Source organism: Garra rufa, chromosome 25 (assembly GCF_049309525.1).
Source record: "Garra rufa chromosome 25, GarRuf1.0, whole genome shotgun sequence".
NCBI classification, from domain to species: domain Eukaryota; kingdom Metazoa; phylum Chordata; class Actinopteri; order Cypriniformes; family Cyprinidae; genus Garra; species Garra rufa.
In genome coordinates, this window is record NC_133385.1 from 18,828,410 (window position 1) to 18,850,285 (window position 21,876).

The 21,876-nt window shown below is 32.2% G+C and overlaps 1 protein-coding gene across 1 annotated transcript; it reads left to right on the forward strand.

Annotated features, from left to right (window-relative positions):
* The first annotated feature begins 2,214 nt into the window (after positions 1-2,214).
* On the forward strand, positions 2,215-19,724 carry ferry3 (FERRY endosomal RAB5 effector complex subunit 3). Its single transcript, XM_073831803.1, has 14 exons — positions 2,215-2,238; positions 2,713-2,896; positions 3,023-3,168; positions 4,846-5,027; positions 7,147-7,246; positions 7,345-7,466; positions 7,847-7,953; positions 8,818-9,015; positions 9,103-9,231; positions 11,497-11,568; positions 11,649-11,851; positions 14,256-14,313; positions 17,390-17,457; positions 18,931-19,724. The coding sequence occupies exons 2-14, from the start codon at positions 2,719-2,721 to the stop codon at positions 19,021-19,023; spliced, it is 1,656 nt and encodes a 551-aa protein (XP_073687904.1). The 5' UTR covers positions 2,215-2,238; positions 2,713-2,718; the 3' UTR covers positions 19,024-19,724.
* Positions 19,725-21,876: the final 2,152 nt, after the last annotated feature.

Sequence of the window (21,876 nt, forward strand, 5' to 3'; positions counted from 1 at the left end):
AACGAGTTATTTTCTACAGCTGTCCGTGCCTGCACTTATGGGAAAATAACGTGGATGTGGAAAATATTTATATCATTTTTTATAACTGTCCCTTCCATTACAACCAACAAACATAAACAGTCAATGTATGTGCTTACAACTGTGTCTGTGAAAAGCTTGACAATTAGGCTGTAAGAGACATAACATGTAAAAAAAATAAAATAAATAAAAAATAAAAATCCACACATTTAAATTTATATTTTATTGTATGCATGTCATTACCAATCAAGCTGTATTATTATTTTTTTTTACACTTTTTTCAAATTATTAAAATATTATGTTGGTATTATGTTATGGATTTGTGATACATAAATTCAGTTTTATTCCAAAAATATTTTAAATGCAATTTTCATCACATTTAACAATGCATAACTTCAGATGTGTTGGAAATAATAGGATGTCGTGGCAATGTTCATGATTTTTAGACAATGTGTATGCACTGATTTTAAAATACTTCATATAATATCAATACCAATCAAAGCAATTACATTTTACATATACTGTAAAAAGATTTCACTAGTTTCAACTTAAAAACTTTAGTTCAGCAGTCTTAAAATAGTAAGTTAAATCAACTTAAAACTTTTAAGTTATTTCAACTCCGGACAATAAATTAGTTAAAATGATTTAACTTATGGGTTGAAATTACTTGTAGTTTTATGTTGATTTAACTTAAAATGTTAAGGCAGCTGCTGAACTTATGTTTTTAAGCTGAAACTGGTGACAACTTTTTACAGTGAGCTGTTTTCTGTAGTTGGCTTTTTTGAAGCTCAGGCCACATGATGATGTGATGACAGTCTCATATTTTTCTCATGAGGATTTGGAAAGAGACAGTGGCGTGCGTGATTTAGGCTTCAAGAGACAAAGAGCTCAACAAATGTGTCATTCTACCTGTAACTGATACAGCATGCATCTTTAATACAGGTCTTGTCTATGTAACAGAGAACAAATCCTGTATTCACACCTCATGCTTCTGTTCAATGACAACAGTATCCCATCCTAAATGATACAGTGACACAAAATACTAAACTATTAATATTAAACTATTGCAGCAGCACGTAGGGACTGATATTATTCAGTGGACAATATAGGTCCATAACCTCTATTATACAAATAACCTTGATTTTAACATAGAATTATCCATATTGACCATTTTTTCCTCTTGGTGAAATATAGTTTATACTATATTATTATTCTCTCTACAACAAAACAGCTCAGCCATTAAAAGCATTTACCCATGTTGTTTCAAACTCGTTAGACCTTCGTTCATCCTCAGAAAACAAATTAAAGTATTTCTGATGAAATCTGAGAATTTTCTGACCCTGCATAGACAGCAACACAACTACCACGTTCAAGGCCCAGAGAGGTAGTAAGGACATCTGTAAAATAGTCCATGTGACATCAGTGGTTCAACCGTTATGTTATAAAGCTACATGAATATTTTTGGTGTATAAAGAAAACAAAAATATTGACTTTATTCAGTCTCCACCGCAGGTTTACGAGAGTAGGCTACCCCCTCATGGAACATATTAATGGAACGTGTATAGTTGTGGGGAAATAAACTGAATGATGTTTAAAACACATGACCAATGATCAATTGAAGTATAAATTATACATTAGATTAGTATTTTATCTGTTAAATGTTTATTTTTACGTGCAGTAGACAAAGAAAGTACTGTGCTTACTTGTATTGAGGTTAAAATTACATTTTCAAAAGCAAAAATAATATTTCACCTGATTAATGTGCACGAAGTAACATTTTTCATCAGTGTTTGCTTGTAAATTTAGCAGGAATGAGAGAATTCAAAATAGTTCTTGTTTTGTTTTGATTGGACCATATGAAACCCAAATGATGAACATTGAAATTAAAATAACAAACCTATTATTCACATATTTACACTATTGCGTTAGCATAAAACGCTTAATTGCACTCCTGTGGCACAATTTAAACGATTCTGTTGCGTTTTTTTGTATTTTGTGTTGAACGAAACACTTTCAACAAACAAAAAAAACAAGAATTATATGACTTTCGACTTGTATGTTGGTCTTAAGTATTGCATAGTAATTATTGCGAAAATAATACAAAAAATTAAAACACGTGCAGGCTACAACAATCCGCGATTATCTTTTCGTGTAGAATCTGCCGTTGCTAATCATACATTAGCTGATCAGCTGACATCTAGCGGAGTAAAACAAGCGGAGGTAAGCAGGAAGTGTCTTGCAAGCAAATAATATTGGACAGTTTACTAGAAAAATGCACGAATAATAGCTGTATAATTCTGCTACACTTGCTTTTCAAATATATTTCAGTTAGTATGTTGTGGTTTCGTCGTCTAGCACTAGCTCGTTTCCTAGCACTCAGTTCATTCATGTGATGTGAGCTGTTATTGAATAGCATTAACGTTAGTTATTCACATAATTGAAATGGTGTGCTCATATATTTATGAACGGATATATTTACGTCTATATTTTCTGTATTTGTCTAACGAGAGCTTCTGGATACATGACGTTGTTATTTATGTATTACAATGCATCTCTGCAGAAACCATAGCTGCGTCTCAACATCTAGGAAGCTACCCTAACTAGACAGCATTCACAATTTGTATTCATAATTGTGTCCGTATCTGTCGTCCATACAATAAATCCAGTATTTTTATGTCTGTCTTTTAAATACAGGTGAAGATGAGGAAAAACAAAGGGAAAACCAACACAATCGAAAAGGAGTTTGTATTTGAGTTCAAGGCAGGAAAACATCACTGTGTCCTCAAAGTGCCACTTCAGTTCCCCCTCAAAGAAAATGTCAGTGATCTTCATGGCAGGATCATGCTGCTTCATAAAATCCCCTGCTTTGTAGAAAATGGTAATGTATTAACACTTATTTGAGCATATATGTGATTAGATTCAACCCTCAGATTGTCAATGCATTATTTACAAGTCATATATGAATTACTGTACACCCAATGTAACTCTTATGCATTGATTTTAGACTTGAAAAACAGCCTGGTTAGTTTCATAGAGAGGGAAACGTTAGTGGATTATGACCGGGAAGCAGAAGCAGCCCTGCAGAGACTCACAAATGGAGAGGTCGACATCAACAAACTTACAAATTCATGGGCTAAAACCTATTCTGAGGTAAGAGTACAGTGTCAGTTCAAATGATTAAATTATTTTTTAGTGTTCTTCCTTTTTTAATAGTTTCATTTTCAGCTATAATATGTGAAACATATACTGTGTACATTTAGTAGCTAATGTACATAACATTACTAATTTTTTTTTAAATGAACAATAATTATTACATATACAATTAAATATTTAAATTTTATTAATTTGACTACATTTAGTTAACTACAACAGCATTTATTAATGTTACTTGATTTTGACTCCAACATTTATAAATACATCATTAAATTTGTTTATTTATTAATGTTATTTAAAGAGCTAACATAGACTAACAATGAACAGTTGTATTTTTAATAACTAATGCTAAAAATACTGTATACAGTGTAATACAATGCTATAACTGTACTATAGCAATGTATTTTTATTGTTAATGTTAGTTCATTTATTAAATATAGTTATATAATATATATATAGTGTTACCAATATGATATAATACAGTGCAATGTAATATAAAAATAACAATATATAATTTGTTTTCATGTGTTATCTCTTAATAAAGATTGTTTTATGTTAAATGCTATTGTGTTTAGATTTTTGGGGGAAAAATCATTTTAAAAATCATACTTATAGTTTTCTCTGCATATTAACTTTTTAAAAATGTTTTGCAATTGAAAGAAATTACACGCTTAAGTTATTAATTCTAAATAAGTTTCTATTTAATACGTCTATCAATCAATGGTCAAGTCACATTTATTTATATAGTGCTTTATACATTAATTGTTTCAAAGCTTCACATTAATAAAACAGGAAATTAACATTAATGTTGTAAAAATCATCCGCTATGAAATAATTTCAATTTAAGGTGTAAAGCAGCTCTACAGAAGATAATAGTGTCATTATTTTTCAGTTCAATTTAGTTTAATGTTGTTTCAATTCAGTTTAATAACTGTCAACATTCAGCAATTAAGAAATGAGTTTAATTCAACTATAAGCAGCTCTACAGAAGGCAGTTGTGTCATTGTTTAGCTCAATGGCGTTCAGACTTTGTTCTCAGTGCTATAATATTACTAAATATGAATTGTCTTTTAAACCAATAAATTACTGACTCTGCCCACACAAGAGATTTCTTTGAAACTGAATATCTGCCCTGTTTCCACATTTAAGAAGGTCAACCTGACCATCTTCATTTGCACTTCAAAGTATTGCAGTTTAAATTCTGCTTCCACTTGCTCCAGCAAACTTATAAAAAGAAAGCAGAATCCGCCCCCTCCCATTCCTATGAAGCGCGGTTGGCTCACAGCTATGCACACAAGATAACCATTAACATTTTACAGCAGGCGTACACAAATACACATGGATGCTCTCCAATCTATTTCAAGCCCATCAAATGGCCTTTTAACGACCACCTGGTTGTTTGCGTAAAATGTTTATTTAGAGAAGTAATTAAGCTTCTAGGTTGTTCTGTATGTTCAGAATATGAGGGCAAAGGTTAATTGTAAAGTATTAAAATAGATAATAGACAATCTATGCTGTTATTTGGAAAAGAAAATTTATGAACAAAATTTATTAATAAAAACAAGTAAATCAATTAATTTAGTTCCAGTAGCTGCTACAGAGTGAGTACTCAGGTAGTTGATTACTTTAGTGGTTTTTAATAAATGTCTGTTTTGTGTCATTTTTTGTATGTAGACTACATTGGAACACGCTCGTCCTGAAGAACCCAGCTGGGACGAGGATTTTGCGAGTGTCTATCATGAACTGATCCACTCCCCGGCCTCAGAGACTCTTCTCAACCTGGAGCACAGTTACTTTGTCAGTGTCTCTGAGCTCATCAGCGAGAGAGACATGGAGCTCAAGAAACTTCAGGAGAGGTTTGTGTGAGAGGTTGTTGTGAGATGGAATACTGTTTTATGAGGAAAAATGCCAGGGAGTGTAATTTTGGATAATGAGCTCCCAACATAAATGCAGAATGTTACCGTACTGAGTAATTAACAAGTAGTGCTGGGCAACAATTAAACGCAATTAATGTGTGTGTGCTGTGTGTATTTATTATGTATATATGAATACACACACATGCATGCAAGTTATTTTTGTATATTAAATATATTTATACAAAATATAAATTATATGAATATAAATATATACATGTAAATACTTTCAAAAGATATACTCTATGTGTGTGTGTCTATATATATATATATATATATAAAATGTATAAACAGTACACACACGTATATTATATAAAGAAAAACTTATTTTGGATGCGATTAATTTGCATTAATTGCAATATTGTAAAATATTGGTACAATTTAAATGAACTGTTTGCTATTTCAGTACATTTTAAAATATAATTCACTCCTGTGATGCAAAGCAGAATTTTCTGCATCATCACGTCAGTTCTCAGTGTCACATGATCCTTCAGAAAAGAAAATTTTATTATTATTATTAATATTTGAAACAGCTCAATATTGTTGTGGAAACCATGATACATTTTACAAATAAATTATTTTAAATTTAATTATTACATAAATTCAATTTAATAAATGAATTTAATTAATACAAAGTTAAACTGAACAGCATTTATTTGAAATAGAAATCATTTGTAACATTATAAATGCCTTTACTGTCACTTTTAAACAATTGGATGCGTCTTTGCTGAATAAAGTTATTCATTTAATGTAAAAATTATTTTTTTTACTAATTACTGAATTATTATATACTATAAATATTAGATTTAATTCTAATAGATAAATCTTTATCTTTAAAATATTACCAAGTTAAAAAGATAAAAAGTTATTTTAAATAGAAATAATTTGTAAGATTAAAATTGTCTTTACTGTCACTTTTGAACAATTGGTTGCATCTTTGCTGAATAAAGCTATTAATTTCATTAAAAAATGTTTAGTAATTATTTAATTATACTATTAATAAATATTATATTTAATTATATTAAATAAATGTAATTAATCTTTAATCAATACATTGTTAAAAAGAACAGCGTTTATTTAAAATAGAAATCATTTGTAAGATTAAAATTGTCTTTACTATCTCTTTTAAACAATTGGATGCATCTTTGCTGAATAAAGCTATTAATTTCATTAAAAAATGTTTAGTAATTATTTAATTATACTATTAATAATTATTATATTTAATTATATTAAATAAATGTAATTAATCTTTAATCAATACATTGTTAAAAAGAACAGCGTTTATTTAAAATAGAAATCATTTGTAATGTTATAAATGTCTTTACTGTCACTTTTGAACAATTGGTTGCATCTTTGCTTAATAAAGGTATTCATTTCATTTAAAAAATGTTTAGTAATTATTGAATTATTATACTATTAACAAATATTAGATTTAATCATATTAAATAAATTCAATTATTCTTTAATCAACACGAAGTTAAAATAAAACAGGATTTATTTGAAATAAAAATAATTTGTAATGTTATAAATGTCTTTACTGTCACTTTTAAACAATTGGATGCATTTTGCTGAATAAAGCTATTAATTTAAAAAAGAAATTTGAGTAATTATTGAATTATTATACTATTAATAAATATTAGATTTAATCATATTAGATATTGGATGCATCTTTGCTGAATAAAGAAGAAAAATAAATTCTTAGAAATTATAGCATTAATATGTACTATAAATAAATATTAGGAATTATATAATGATATAACATGTTAAATAAATAAAAGTTATAATACATTTAAGCTTCTTCATGAGAAAAACCCATCCAAAATGTTCAAACACTTTGTTTTTTTACAATTTATTTCTTGCCATTTTTTCCTTTAATTTGATAAGACAGTAGGTAGACAGAAAGCGAAGTGGGAGAGAGAGATGGCGGGGCAGGATTGGGAAAGATCCACGAGTCGGGACTCAAACTCGGGAAGAGTTGCGCACAAGGCTAATTGCGCTGACAAAATGTCTAAACTTTAATAATAAATAAATGTATATAAAATATTTGAATTTGTCTTTACAGACAAGCTGTTGAGATGAACAAAGTCATGCAGGAGCTGGGAAAGACCTTGTGTGACCAGGATGTGAATACGGTGGCTGCCCAACACTTCGATGCACAGCAAGTAAGACCAATCTGACAGTCAGATTAAAGCTAACAATAATAATACAGAACACATCGATGACCCTTGATTCTTCTTTTTGGTCTTTTTGTGATGAGAAGGTGCTAGAAAACAAGTGGGCCAGTGAACTAAGGCAAGTCACAGGCATTCAAAAACAAGAGTATCAGGAATGGGTGATGAAGCTTCATCGGGACCTACAGAACCCCAACAACAGTACCATAAAGTGAGTAAAAGAGAATGTTTTAAAGATGCTGATGGAATTGAGTTGATCAATGATTGTGCCAGGAAGTCAATAGTAGTGGGAATCGAGTGAAGCAGAGGAGCAGAAAACTGCTGACACAGATATTCCTCTTGGTGATGACTCTGCAAATGCTGTCTTGGTGATTTCATTCAGTTTCATTCAGATGTTAGTGTTCTTGCCACCACATTAGATGTAGTTTCAGTTTTTACGTTTTACGACAGCCCCACTTTGACACATTGACACCATCTAGCTCACAAGTTAATAGTGTTACACTTGAGCCAACAGCAAAACAACTGTATTCATCATTGTGATTGATGGACGCTGAAGAACTTCAGAAGTCGAGCCTGTTATTTGTGTTTCAGCGAGGAGATCAAGGTGCAGCCCGGTCAGCTGGGGGAGGCAGGGGAAGCGGGGGCCCGGCTCTTCGAGGAGCAGCGACAGCTGGAGGAAAGCTTTACCATCCACTTAGGTATGGAGTTTCCTTGGAAACATTGGCCGCTACAAAACGCTGCATAAAAATACCCGCATACAACACACTGCCACGGTAATTTGCGCCCACTTCCAATGTCTTTTCAATCTGTCTGTGAAGTTTCAATGTAAAGTTTTATTCAACATCATTTTGTGAATCTTTTATGCTAATGTTTTCTAGTTATCTAGTACAATGACGTTCGTATATATATATAATGTTAACAAACACAAGTTGTGATTTTAATAATGCATTAGTAAATGCCAAAATTAACATGAACTAAAATTAATAAATGCTGTAGAAGTATTATTCATTCATAGTTCATGTTAACAGATGTAGTTAACCTTATTGTAAGATGTTACCATTAAAATTGAAATATCTATATTATTTGGGCTAAATAAAGTATTAAAAGGGACTAAGAACTTAATTTTTAAATCATTTTAACATTTAAAAAATTATCAATTTTTTATGCCAAAAAACAGGCAATTAAGTAAAGATCATGTTTCATTAGATATTTTAAAAATTTCCTACCATAAATATATTAAAACTTATTTTTTAGTAATAGTAAAATGCATTTAGTAGATTAATAATACATATTGCTAAGAACTTTATTTGGACAATTTTAAAGACAATTTTCTCAATATTTTGATTCCAGATTTTTAAAATTGTTGTATCTCACCCTAATATTGGTACCATACATCAATGGAAGGTTTATATATTCAGCTTTCAGATCATGTATAAATCTCAATTTAAAAAAAAAAATTGACCCGTATGACTGGTTTTGTGGTCCAGGGTCACATATGTCATTTAAAAAAAAAACAAAGTAAAATGGATACAAACAGATATAGTGCTTTGATATACTTTTAGGGGCTCAGCTGAAGACCATGCACAATCTGCGTCTGGTGCGATCTGACGTTCTGGACTTTTGTAAGCACCGGCGTCACAGCAGCAGTGGGGTGAAGTTACGTCGATTACAGACTGCTCTTTCGCTGTACTCCACATCGCTTTGTGGCCTGGTGCTGCTGGTCGACAACAGAGTCAACTCATACAGCGGCATCAAGAGAGGTATCGGATCTAATTTCTAAAGAATATATGTAAAGGATTTTGCTATTAACATAACAGTAACATCTGCAATTGTTCCTATGGCATCAGACTTTGCAACAGTGTCTCAGGAGTGCACAGACTTCCACTTCCCCCGAGTGGATGAGCAGCTGGACATCATCCAGCAGGTGGTGCTGTACGCACGAGCTCAGCGCAGCAGCAAGCAGAAAGAGCAGCCTGGTGAGTGACACAACAACTGTGTGTGTTTGTGTCCGTCCAAAACCAGCACCTCTGCATTGCACCATCACATATCCGACTTCAGTCCTACCGCGAGGAAGTGTTCAGTTTCATACGACAGGGACTAGCTACAATGAAACGCGATACACATTTTTTCAACATGCACAAATGTTTTGGCAGAAAGTGGAATGCTCTGGTACAGTTTGCATTTTGCTAACTGTTTGTAATAACTGTTATCGATCTAATGAACACTGTTACATAATTTCGATTGAAAGAGAACACATATTACCATAATATTATCTTTTAGTATTGTTTTTTTTTTTTTTTTTTACTTGATTTGCAGTGAAATGAACCACTGAAATTCACATTTTATTGTGTGGTATTTATATATACACATTACATTATATATTATATTACATATTTACTGTTTTTACAGTATTTTTTTAAATCAAATAAATGCCGCCCTGGTAATTTCTTTTTTTTTTGTGAACGTTTTTGAAAGACATCTGGAGATATATATATATATATATATATATGTATGTGTGTGTGTGTGTGTGCCCAGGTCACATTTAACACCAAAATCAAAAGGAAATAATATGAAATACATTTGTTTTTGCATAAATTATTTTATATTTTTATATTTTCTATTTATTTTTAAGCACGTCCTCCCACCTCAATTTTACAGCAGCCTGCTATACTTATTACAAATTTTTTTAAAGACTTAAATGTTTTAAATTGTTAAAAACATTTTTTTTTTTACATTTTATGCCCTTTTTGAACATTACAATTAAGCACATTTCTTCTTTAATTCAGTTATTATAATGCCATTAAAATGATATATTATTTAAATTGTAAATTAAGTTGTAAATGTATTTTACTATTATGCATTATTTTTATAGATTTGTATGTGGGTCAAAGATGTGCACGTCAAAATAAATTTACAAAAGTAATTTTATGTCTATAGAAAGCACATTAAATGTAAGTAAAGTGTCTACTTTTAAGGTTTCAAATAAATTTTTTGAGAATAAAATGTCAAAATTTGGTTGAAATAATGTTAAATTGTCATTCAGTGTAACACAATATTTATGTAAAAATTCAAACAACATGCTTATTCTGACTTGTACATATCAAAATATATAAAAGAATAAGGGAGCAAATTACATTTTATTGTGTTAAATGAGTAAAAAATTCTTACTGACAAATGGGCAAAACCTAGGATAGTGGCACATTTTAAAAATGTAGAATTACAACTAATTAGTATTTGGGGTAAAAGTAATTCATCTTTTAATACGTCATAAATTGATTTTTGTTGTAAATATGCTTGACAAGACTGTTACACTGAATGACATATTAGTGGGTGCCTTCTGTAAATTAGGGAAAAATAATTGATTTTTATTTTTTGCTCAGAAAAACAAAAACAAAAATGCAATGAAATTAAACAGAAAACTTATATATATATATATTTATTTATTTTTGGGGGGGGGGGGGGACTATTTAAAGCAGTATTACTCTTGTTTTTATGCTTAAACTCTTTTACATCTTTGACCCATGTATGTTATTATTATGTATTTGTTGGACTAACTTTCATGTGTATGAAAGCCCGTTTCCACCACTAAGTTATTGCGACTTTTTATCTCATAATTCTGACTTTTTTCCCAGAATTGCGAGATATAAACTCGTTTCTGACTTTTTTCTCAGATTTACATAATATAAACTTACAATTAGAAGTCAGACTCACAAAGGCGAGTTTATGTCTCGCAATGAATTTTTTTTAAAGATATAAGATATGAACTCGTAATTGCGAGTTATAAAGTCCAATTTTTAAAGGAAAAAAGACTGTTCTCAGAATTGTGAGTTTTATCTCACAATTGTAATTTTTTTTCTCAGAATTGCGAGACAAACTCATAATTCCAATAATTACAATTGTCATTTATTTCTCACAATTCTGACTTTATAACTTGCAGTTGTGAGTTTATATCTCACAATTCTGAGAAAAAAAAGTCAGATGTAAGATGTAAACTCACAATTGTGAGAAAAATGTCAGAATTGTGCTGTAAATAAAAAGTCGCAATTTTTGTTTTTTAAAATGTTTTATTCAGTGGCGGAAACGGGCTTCTGTAGATGTGTGCTGATTTGGATAAAAAAAGTGTCCATACAAAAAATCTAAATCTAATGACAATTATTGTGAAAAAAATAATCAAACTTAAAAATGACATATAACATATCTGAACGTATTACACTAATGCATTTCTTGAATTTGTTTTATAGAGATGCCAAGAAACGGAGGAAGTGAAGACAAAAACAAGATCGTAGACAGAAATTCCTCCAACATCCTCCCAGGTAATTAAAACATTATCTCATGTTTTTAGTGCTCTGTTTGATGATTCGTAACATTGGAGGATGCTGTGCTTTCTCTTCAGGTGAATTCTACATCTCACGCCATTCAAACCTGTCTGAGGTTCATATTGTGTTCCACCTCTGTGTGGATGACAATGTGCGTTCAGGAAACATCACAGCCCGGGACCCAGCCATCATGGGCCTGAGGAACATCCTGAAGGTCTGCTGCACCCATGACATCACCACCATCACCATCCCATTGCTACTAGTCCATGACATGTCAGAGGTAAGAGTAGATGGATGATCTTTCATTAAATAAACAGATTTAATGCTGAACTGTTTAGTGAAAATCATGGGGTTGTTTTAAGGTCTGAAGACCTGAAAATGTCCAAATTCTGAACTTTTGAGTTGTTACACAGTATTTGTAAAAATGGCATTGGAAGACATTGCCAATATCGTAGGGTGTTCAAAAACCTAACCAAACCTCAACTTACTATTCCTGGAATTTACAACAATCTGCATTCTAAGGGTGTTCCAGTGCTTTCCTCTGCCAACTACCATCATTTAAATGTTTTTTTGTGGGAATTGTTGAGGGTTTGGCCTTTACATTGGCATCTAGTTCTAGAACAAGAAAACAATCAGCCAAACAAAACATTCCAGTTCCAGTTTAACCACCTGCGTCACGCTACATATCATCTGATATATTTGCCCTCAAGATGCAAAAAGCATTTTTTTTTCACTTCAGCTCTGTGTTTCTATTATGCAGCATGCATTTCTATAATCTTTGAAAATATATCATTGTTCACACTTAATTACTGTAAATTGTTAACAAGCCAAAGCTTGTGATCTGGTTTGTATTGATGTGTTGCAAATGAAAATAACAGGCTATCTCTTAGAAACAATTCTATACTACCTTTGTGGTTAATAAAAGAAATAAATAGAAAGAAAGAAAAAATCTTTTAAAATGCAAGAGTAAATTTAGGCATTAAAATGTTATAATTTAGTAAAATAAAATAATGGATATTCATTTTTAGATGTAACAGTTTTATTAAATTATTAGTGATATATATTTTAAGTGAGAGTAACATGACAGCAAAGGTAATTGCAATTAAATAAACTACCAGTCAAAATTGATTTGATCCAAAGTACAGCAAAACAATAACATTTTTACATTTTTTACTAATTAAGATAACTGTTTTCTATATGAATATATTTTTAAAATGTCATTTATTTCTGTAATTTCAAAGCTGAGGTTTTAGCATCATTACTCCAGTCACATGATCCTTCAGAAATCATTCTAATATTCTGATTTGCTGCTCAAAAAACATTTTTATTATTATGTAAAAAACAGCTGAGGAGATTTTTTTTCAGGTTTCTTTGATGAATAGAAAGTTCAGAAGGACAGCATTTATCTGAAATAGAAATCTTTTGTAACATCATAAATGTCTTTATCATCACTTTTGATCAATTTAAAGCATGCTTGCTAAATAAAAGTACTAGTTTCTATAATTTCATTCCCAAAAGAAGAACAAAAAAAAAAAACTGACTGGAATCTTTTGAATTGTATAATATATTGAATGGTGTAGTGTATAATGTTACAAAAGCTTTTAATTTCAGATAAATGCTGATCTTTGGATCTTTCTATTCATCAAAGAATCTTGGAAAAAAAACAGCAAATCACAATATTAGAATGAATTCATAAGGATCATGTGACACTGAAGACTGGAGTAATGATGCTGAAAATTTTGCTTTGACCACAGGAATAAATTATATTTTAAAATATATTCAAACAGAAAGCAGTTATTTTATATAGTAAAAATATTTACATTTTTTACTGTTTTTTCATACTTTTGATCAAATCAATACAGACTTGGTGAGCAGAAGATACTTCTTTAAAAAAACATTACAAATCTTACTGTTCAAAAACGTTAGACTGGTAGTGTATCTAATATCAGCCGGTTTATATCCAGTATTTGACGTATAAATAAAATAATAAATAATACCCAATATTTTCCATTCTGATTAAATTGAACTCTTTAACTTTAGGTTTAAACCAGATTCATTTGTCTTTTTTAACTTGAATGCTCAGCCTCAAAACTTGTCTAATTTGGAAATGGTCTATTTTGGATCAAGCTGTCTGGACTGACCGGTGCTGGGTAAATGAAAGCCTCAATCACAGCCTTTCTAACCACAGGCCGATGTTGAGGAATGTTCAGTGTTCAGGAAATGTTTTTCATCTGAATAGGAACTGTGTGTTCTACCAGCCAAAGGCCAAGGATGGTTTTAAAGCCGATGGTTTTCAAGCTGTATCCAGACAGGATTCGTTTTAGGACATATGTCTGTGAAATAATTGTTACTGTAGACATCTGTAATGTTTATCATCAAACCCAGCAAGATTGCTTTGTTTACTGCATTTATAGATATCTGTAACACATAAATGACCTATCACTAAATTATGTTTATGTTTGTGTTATCAGGAAATGTTAAAAGAACAGCTTTACTAGGAGTAAATATACAATACAAATATACAATTAAAGAACAATGTGACATTTATTGGAGATCTGAATAGTCTTGTTTGAGAAGTTGTAGTTCTTTACTTTGTGTAAAGGAGTGGTTCAGTACGTTTGTAATCTGGTTCACCACATGGTTAAATATTATCTCAGTCTCTTCTCTTTTCCTCATCTATACAGGAGATGACCATTCCCTGGTGTCTGAAACGAGCTGAGCTGGTCTTCAAGTGTGTGAAAGGTGGGCAAGTAATGATGTCAAATGTAAAACAGGCAACTGTCACTGATTATTATTGTATTATATCATTATATAAACTGTGTTTACATTCTGCTTAATATTTTCCTTAAAGGAACACTCCACTTTTTTTGGAAATAGGCTCATTCTCCAACTCCCCCCAAGTTAATAAGTTGAGTTTTACCGTTTTGAAATCCATTCAGCCGTTCTCCTGTTCTGGCGATATCACTTTTAGCATAGCTTAGCATAGATCATTGAATCCTATTAGACCAACAGCATCGCGTTCAAAAATGACCAACAAGTTACGATATTTGTCCTATTTAAAACTTGACTCTTCTGCAGTTATATCAAAATCAAAATCAAATCAAATCACTTTTATTGTCACATCGCCACAGCACCTCTGCCTAGGTGAGTGAAATTCTTGGGAGCGAGCTCCAGACAGTGCAGGGACAATTTACATATAGACAGTTACATACCTTACAGGATTATACAGAGTGACAATATGCAACATATACATACATGCATACATACATAGTGCACACAGTGTACGATTAGACATATTTACAGTTAGCAATACAGTGCAAGTTGAGCTGTATTTTCAAGAAATGTGCAAAAGAGGTATTATTTATATGAAATTGAGCAGAAGAGAGATTGGGGAGGATAGCACATAGTGCAAAGATTTCAGTGCAGTTATAAACATATATTATTCATATTGTGAATGTGCAAATAGAGCAGAGTGTGATGCTACAGGTGGTTTGTATGGCCCACTCACCTGTGTGTAGCACACTCAGATTCCACTAAGGAAGATTGCAACAGTGCAAAGGTGCAGTGGATTATGTGTAGATTGGATATGCAAGGACAAGGATGTGTATTGGATGGTTTACAGTGTAACAGATATATTATTGTAAACCATCGTGTACTAAGACCGGCGGAAAATGTAAAGATGCGATTTTCTAGGCCGATAAGATTAGGAACTACACTCCCATTCCGGCGTAACAGTCAAGGAAGTTTGCTGCCGTAATATGGACGCAGCAGGCGCAGTAATATCACGCAGCACCTGAAATTAGTTCCCAGCTAGGTAACTTGCAACGAGGAATGCTCCTTGTGCATTCAGTTGGTCACGTTGTGCTGCGTGATATTACTGCGCCTGTGATATTAAATCGCAGCTTTACATTTTCCGCGGTCTTAGTACACGATATAACTGCAGAAGAGTCAAGTTTTAAATAGGACAAATATTGAAACTCGTTGTTCATTTTTGAACACGATGCTATTGGTCTAATAGGATTCAATGATCTATGCTAAGCTATGCTAAAAGTGATATCGCCAGAACAGGAGAACGGCTGAATGGATTTCAAACGATAAAAATCACCTGATTAACTCGGGGGGGAGTTGGAGAATTAGCCTATTTCCAAAAAAAGTGGAGTGTTCCTTTAATGTTGATTTCAATGCATTGGATTCTATTTGAGGAATTTTAGATCTAAAACATGGTTGTAATATATTTTTAGTTAAAAAAAGGAAGATACCCATTCTGCTTTGTCATGTAAAACCAGCCTTAATGTGAATATTCTTCCCTACTAGTAAATATTACAAGTAATTTTCCAAGTTAAACTCTCTGGAGCAAAAGAATATAACAAACAAACTAATAAATAAATAAGAAAAAATTAGATAAAAAGTAAATTACATTATTTACTTTTTGTGGTCAACATGTATAGTTTAATCAATCAGTTTTGTCTAGTGTTGTTCACATTTACCAGCACTGTAAAAAAAAAAAAAAACTGATTCAACTTAAAAAATTAAGTACGGAGCCCCTTACGTCACCTGTAGAAGAAAAATAATTAATCCGTGGGGACGGTTTTGCAATTCGTTCCCTCAGTTTATAAACCGTATTCACGAATTCTTAAACTGTTCCCTCGGTTTAACAAACCGTGCCCACGAATTTCCAATCCGTGCGCTCAGATTTTGTAAACCGTACCCTCGGATTTTGAATCCGTACCCACAAAATCATAATCCGTGCGTACGCTTTCGCAATCCGTTCCCACAGTTTGTAAACTGCTCTCACGGATTTGTGATTATGATAAGCTTTTCACCCAGAGTTAGATACATGCTGCTCTATTAATGTTATTATTAAATAAGGCTTATTATTACATTGCATTTAGTTTGAGAGCAAAGGAATGACAACATAACCTGTACATTATTTGTTTTGTATTGCTTTTTACCTTCTCCTCTCCAAAACTCGTTTTTTTTTTTTTTTTTTTTTTTTTAATTCAGGTAATTTTATATTTTGAAAGATATTATTAAATAAAACAAAGCCGTTTGAACAGCGCTCTTCACTTATTATTTTATTTTGGTACCATGACCGCACTTACAAAACAGGCTTCTTTTTAGCGTTTATTTTACATTAATAACCAATAGGATAAAACACATGGTGTTTTGGCCGCTAATCTATTGGTGATCAATATAAAATAAAGCTAAAAACTCTGTTTTGTCAGTGTTGCATAGTCTCATATAGCCTACTGAGAAATAAAGTTTAATAAATGCAAAACAATGCATCCAGCACTTAAACAGGTGGCCTGGTTGAATTTGGGGGCGGGGCCACAAATCCGTGAGAGCAGTTTACAAACTGTGGGAACGGATTGCGAAAGCGTGCGCACGGATTATGAATTTGTGGGTACGGATTCAAAATCCGAGGGTACGGTTTACAAAATCTGAGCGCACGGATTGGAAATTTGTGGGCAGGGTTTGTTAAACCGAGGGAACAGTTTAAGAATTTGTGAGTACAATTTATAAACTGAGGGAACAAATTGCAAAACCGTCCCCACGGATTAATTATTTTTCTTCTACAGGTGACGTAAGGGGCTCCGTAAGTAAGTGTTCATGCTGCCTTAAAATTTTAAGTTTAGTCAACATGAAATGTTAAATTGTACTACACGAAAATGTGCATATTTGAGTTGGATAAACTTAACATTTTAAGCCAGCACAAACCCTTACTTTTTTAAGTTGAAACAACTTTTTACAACGTGCCTACCAGTAATTTTCTCCATCATCTCAACATAAAATGATGTAATAATGTGACCTTTTCCAGGTTTTATGATGGAAATGGCTTCCTGGGATGGAGGAATCTCACGGACTGTACAGTTCCTTGTTCCACAGGTAAGTTTTGCCCTCTTTGACAGTACAACCATGTATTTTTTTTTTTTGTAAATCTAACTTGAGGATATGCACTTTATTAGGAATAGATTAAATTAAAGGGATAGTTCACCCAAAAATGAAAATTACCCAATGATTTACTCACTATCAAGCCATCCTAGGTGTATATGACTATCTTCTTTCAGATGAATACAAATGGAGTTATATAAAAAAATGTCCTGGCTCTTTCAAGCTTTACTATGGCATTGAATGGGTGTTGATATTTTGAAGTCCAATAAAGTGCAACCATCCATAATAAAAAAGTACTCCACACAGCTCCAGGGGTTTAATAAAAGCCTTCTGAAGCAAAGCGATGTGTTTTTGTACCAAAAATATCCATATTTAGAACTTAATAAACTGTAATCTCTAGCTACCACTAACTAGAGAGTTAGCTCCAATGAGAACTGACAAACGCAGAAGCGCAGAGGAGAAAGCAAAACAAAACCAGTCATGAATTAGAAATACAAAACCAGGATTTGTCAAGAAAAATGCTGGAGGATTTCGATATAAGCCAAGAGGAGACTGGTTTTCCTTTTGTGTAAACAAAACTTGGTTCTCAAGAGAGCATATTCTCACCAGAGCTTACGCTAATACAGTGTGTATTCTCAAACAATAGTGTCCATCGTTTGACACATGCTTATAGGCTCAAGGGACTCTTCAAATTCACAGCTGCTTGTTTTACTCTTTAGCACCTTTTAAAATAACTCCCCTAAACTCTTGTCTAAATGTCACACACACACTGTATACCTACATTATTGTTCAAAGGTTTTGGTTAGTAAAAATATAGTAAAAACAGTAATACCATTGCAATTTAAAATGACTGTGCAATTTAAAATATTCTGTTTTAATGTGTTTCGAAATGTAAAGTGATTCCTGTGATGGCAAAGCTGAATTTTCAGCATCTTTACTCCAGTCTTCAGTGTCACATGATCCTTCAGAAATTATTCTAATATGCTGATTTGATCAAGAAACATTTCTTATGATTCATTGGGGCAGCCGTGGCCTAATGGTTAGAGAGTCGGACTTGTAACCCAAAGGTTGCAGGTTCGAGTCTCAGGTCCGGCAGGGTTTGTAGGTGGGGGGAGGGAATAACCATGCTCCGGGTGTGTGTGTTCACTACTGTGTGTGTGCACTTGGATGGGTTAAATGCAGAGCACAATTTCCTAGAATGGGTCACCATACTTGGCCTCACTTCACCTCCTTTCCTTTCCTTTCCTTTCCTTTAGAAACCATGATTCATTTTGTCAGGATAGACAGTTCAAAAGAACAGCCTTTATTTGATTTTATTCCAACAATGTAAAAGTCTTTACTGTCAGTTTTAAACAGTTGAATGATAGCCTATATAGCTTGATTTGTTTAATTTCTAACAAAGGGAAATTATTTAGCAGTTTAAGAACGTGGCATCAATCTGTCTTTCTGATTTTCTTGTATCATCAGAGTATCTCGGAGGAGATGTTCTACCAGCTGAGCAACATGCTGCCTCAGATCTTCAGAGTCTCCTCGACGCTCACGCTAACGTCAAAGCGCTAAACAAACCACACAAACAGACGCATCAGCCGTTGTTGCTGGCAGTATGGAGGACATCTTGTCACTTTAGGTTCTTAACTTTCAGAGAAGTACAAACCATAAGCTGTTTTGATATGCACTGTCATGTGATCACAGGAGGCTTAGCACCATGTCCTGATTATTTCAGTCATGAATTGTGACATTTTTGTACATTCCACATCAAAAAACACATTAAATATGAGGGGGAAGTGTTCAGAGTATTAGCTCTTGTTATTCTGTGAGTGCTGTTTACCTAACACTGCATTGGAGACAGGTAATGCCAAGACAAGCTGTGTGTTTGTGCTGCATTGCAGTCAACACCTTTGGCCCCTGGTGTCATCGTTGCTCTCCACAAACACCAGATGGCGCTGTATTCGGTTGGTTTTACATAGTGTAAGGTAACCAAAGCTGCTGATTCCAAATGTCAAATGAAACCAACCTTCCAAGCTTTCTAAGTGATTTACCATGTGTTTGTATATTAGGTACCAGTTGTAAACCCTGGCATGTGTACAGTTATATTTGAACTGTGTAATCTTTGGAAAACCGTATCATCTGTTTTTTAATTGTGAACCTGTTTACCTGATTTATATTTTTAAATAGGCTTATTGATCAGGCTAGTGGGAAAATTATGTTCAGTTTTGTGTTTATTTTTTACAGCCTTTACAAAGAAAATCTGCATTAACTACTGTCTGTTAAGTGTTTTGTTGGATTCCCCCTAATGAGGATATTAGCATACGAAGTAGCAAAGTAGGGCTAATCTGAGAGTTGAAGCATTTGCATCTATTAGCCTTTTGTTCAATACTACTGACTTGCTAATTACTGCAGATCTGTTGCCTCATAATATATGTAATAATAAAATATTATATATGTAAGTAGTTTATCTAAATAAAATCTAAATAATATATATATATATATTAGAGTATTTCAGGCTTTTACTTGTTTGCATTTATTTAAAAGTAGAATATTAGGTTTTCATTTTCATAATAATTTTAGAATTTTAGAATTAACTCTTAGCTATGGAAGCCTTTTTCCACCACTAAATAATGCAGACTTTTTTCTTGCAATTGCATGAATTTTTCTCAGAATTACGTGATATAAACTCAAAGTTGTAAGTTATCACATTGCGTGATTTAAATCCAATTGCGAGAAAAAACTCACAATTCTGACTTTTTTCTCAGAATTGTGTTTATTTCTATTTATATCACTTTATTACACGCAATTGCGAGTTTTTAAATTAGAATTGTGAGACATAAACAGATTATATACAGTCTGTTTTTTGATTTTATATCTCAAAATTCTGAGAAAAAAGTCAGAATTACGATATACTCACATTTGCAAGAAAAAGTCAGAATTGCGAGTTCTTAGTTAGAACTTTAGTGACTTTATTTCTTGTAAATATATTGCAATTCCAACTTTTTTCCTCATAATTGTGAGATATAAACTCGCAGTTATGACTTTTCTCAGAATTGTGTGATATAAACTCGCAATTGCGAGAAAAAACTCAGAATTGCAAGATGTAAACTCACAGCTTTGACTTTTTTCTCAGAATTGTTAGTTTATATCTATTTATATCACTTTATAACACGCAATTGTGTGTTTTTAAGTCAGAGTTATGAGATATAAACTTGCAATTCTGATATAATATACGTTTTTTTTCCCCTCAGAAGTCAGAATTGCGAGTTCTTAGTTAGAACTTTAATTCTTGCAATTTCTTGCAAATGTGAATATATCGCAATTCCGACTTTCATAATTGTGAGATATAAACTCGCAGTTATGACTTTTTTCCTCAGAATTGCGTGATATAAACTTCCAATTGTGAGAAAAACTTAAAATTACGAGATATAAACTTTTATTTTATATCTCACAATTGTGACTTTATTTCTTGCAAATGTGAATATATCACAATTCCAACTTTTTTTCTCAGAATTGTGAGATATAAACTCGAAGTTCTGACTTTTTTCTCAGAATTGCATGATATAAATTCATTGCGAGATATAAAATCAGAATTACAAGATATAAACTCACAATTCTGTCTTTTTTCTCAAAAAAACTGACTTAAACTCACCATTTTGACTTTATAACACAAAATTGCAAGTTAAGTCAGAATTATGAGATATGAACTCGCAATTCTGAGAACATATCCGTCTTTCTTCCCACAGAACTGGACTTCATTACCTAAAATTGCGAGTTTATATCTCACAATTTTGAGAAAAAATTGTGTCAGAATTGTGAGTTCTTAGAACTTAGTTCTTGCAATTTTGACTTTATTTCTTGCAAATGCGAATGTATCACAATTCCAACTTTTTTTCTCAGAATTGTGAGATATAAACTCACAGTTCTGACTTTTTTTGCATGATATAAACTTATAGTTGCGAGATATTAAGTCAGAATTGCAAAATATAAACTCGCAATGTGCAAAAAACGTGCAAGGTATAAACTCACAATTCTGACTTAAACTCGCAATTCTGACTTGATAACATACAATTGCAAGTTTTATTCAAGTCAGAATTATGAAATATAAACTCACAATTCTGAAAACATATCAGTCCTTTTTTCCCTCAAAACTGGACTTTAAAACCCGTGAGATTATTTCTCACAATTCTGAGGAAAAAAAAAATGCAGAATTACGATATACTTGCATTTGTGAGCAAAAAGTCAGAATTGCAAGTTCTTTCTTAGAACTCTAGTTCTCGCAACTGTATTTCTTGCAATTGGCAGTTTATATCCCACTGCTCTGACTTTATAACTCTTAGTGGGGAGTTTACTGTATATCATGCAATACTGAGAAAGAAGTCAGAATTGCGAGTCTTTTTACTGACTTTATATCTCACAATTGCG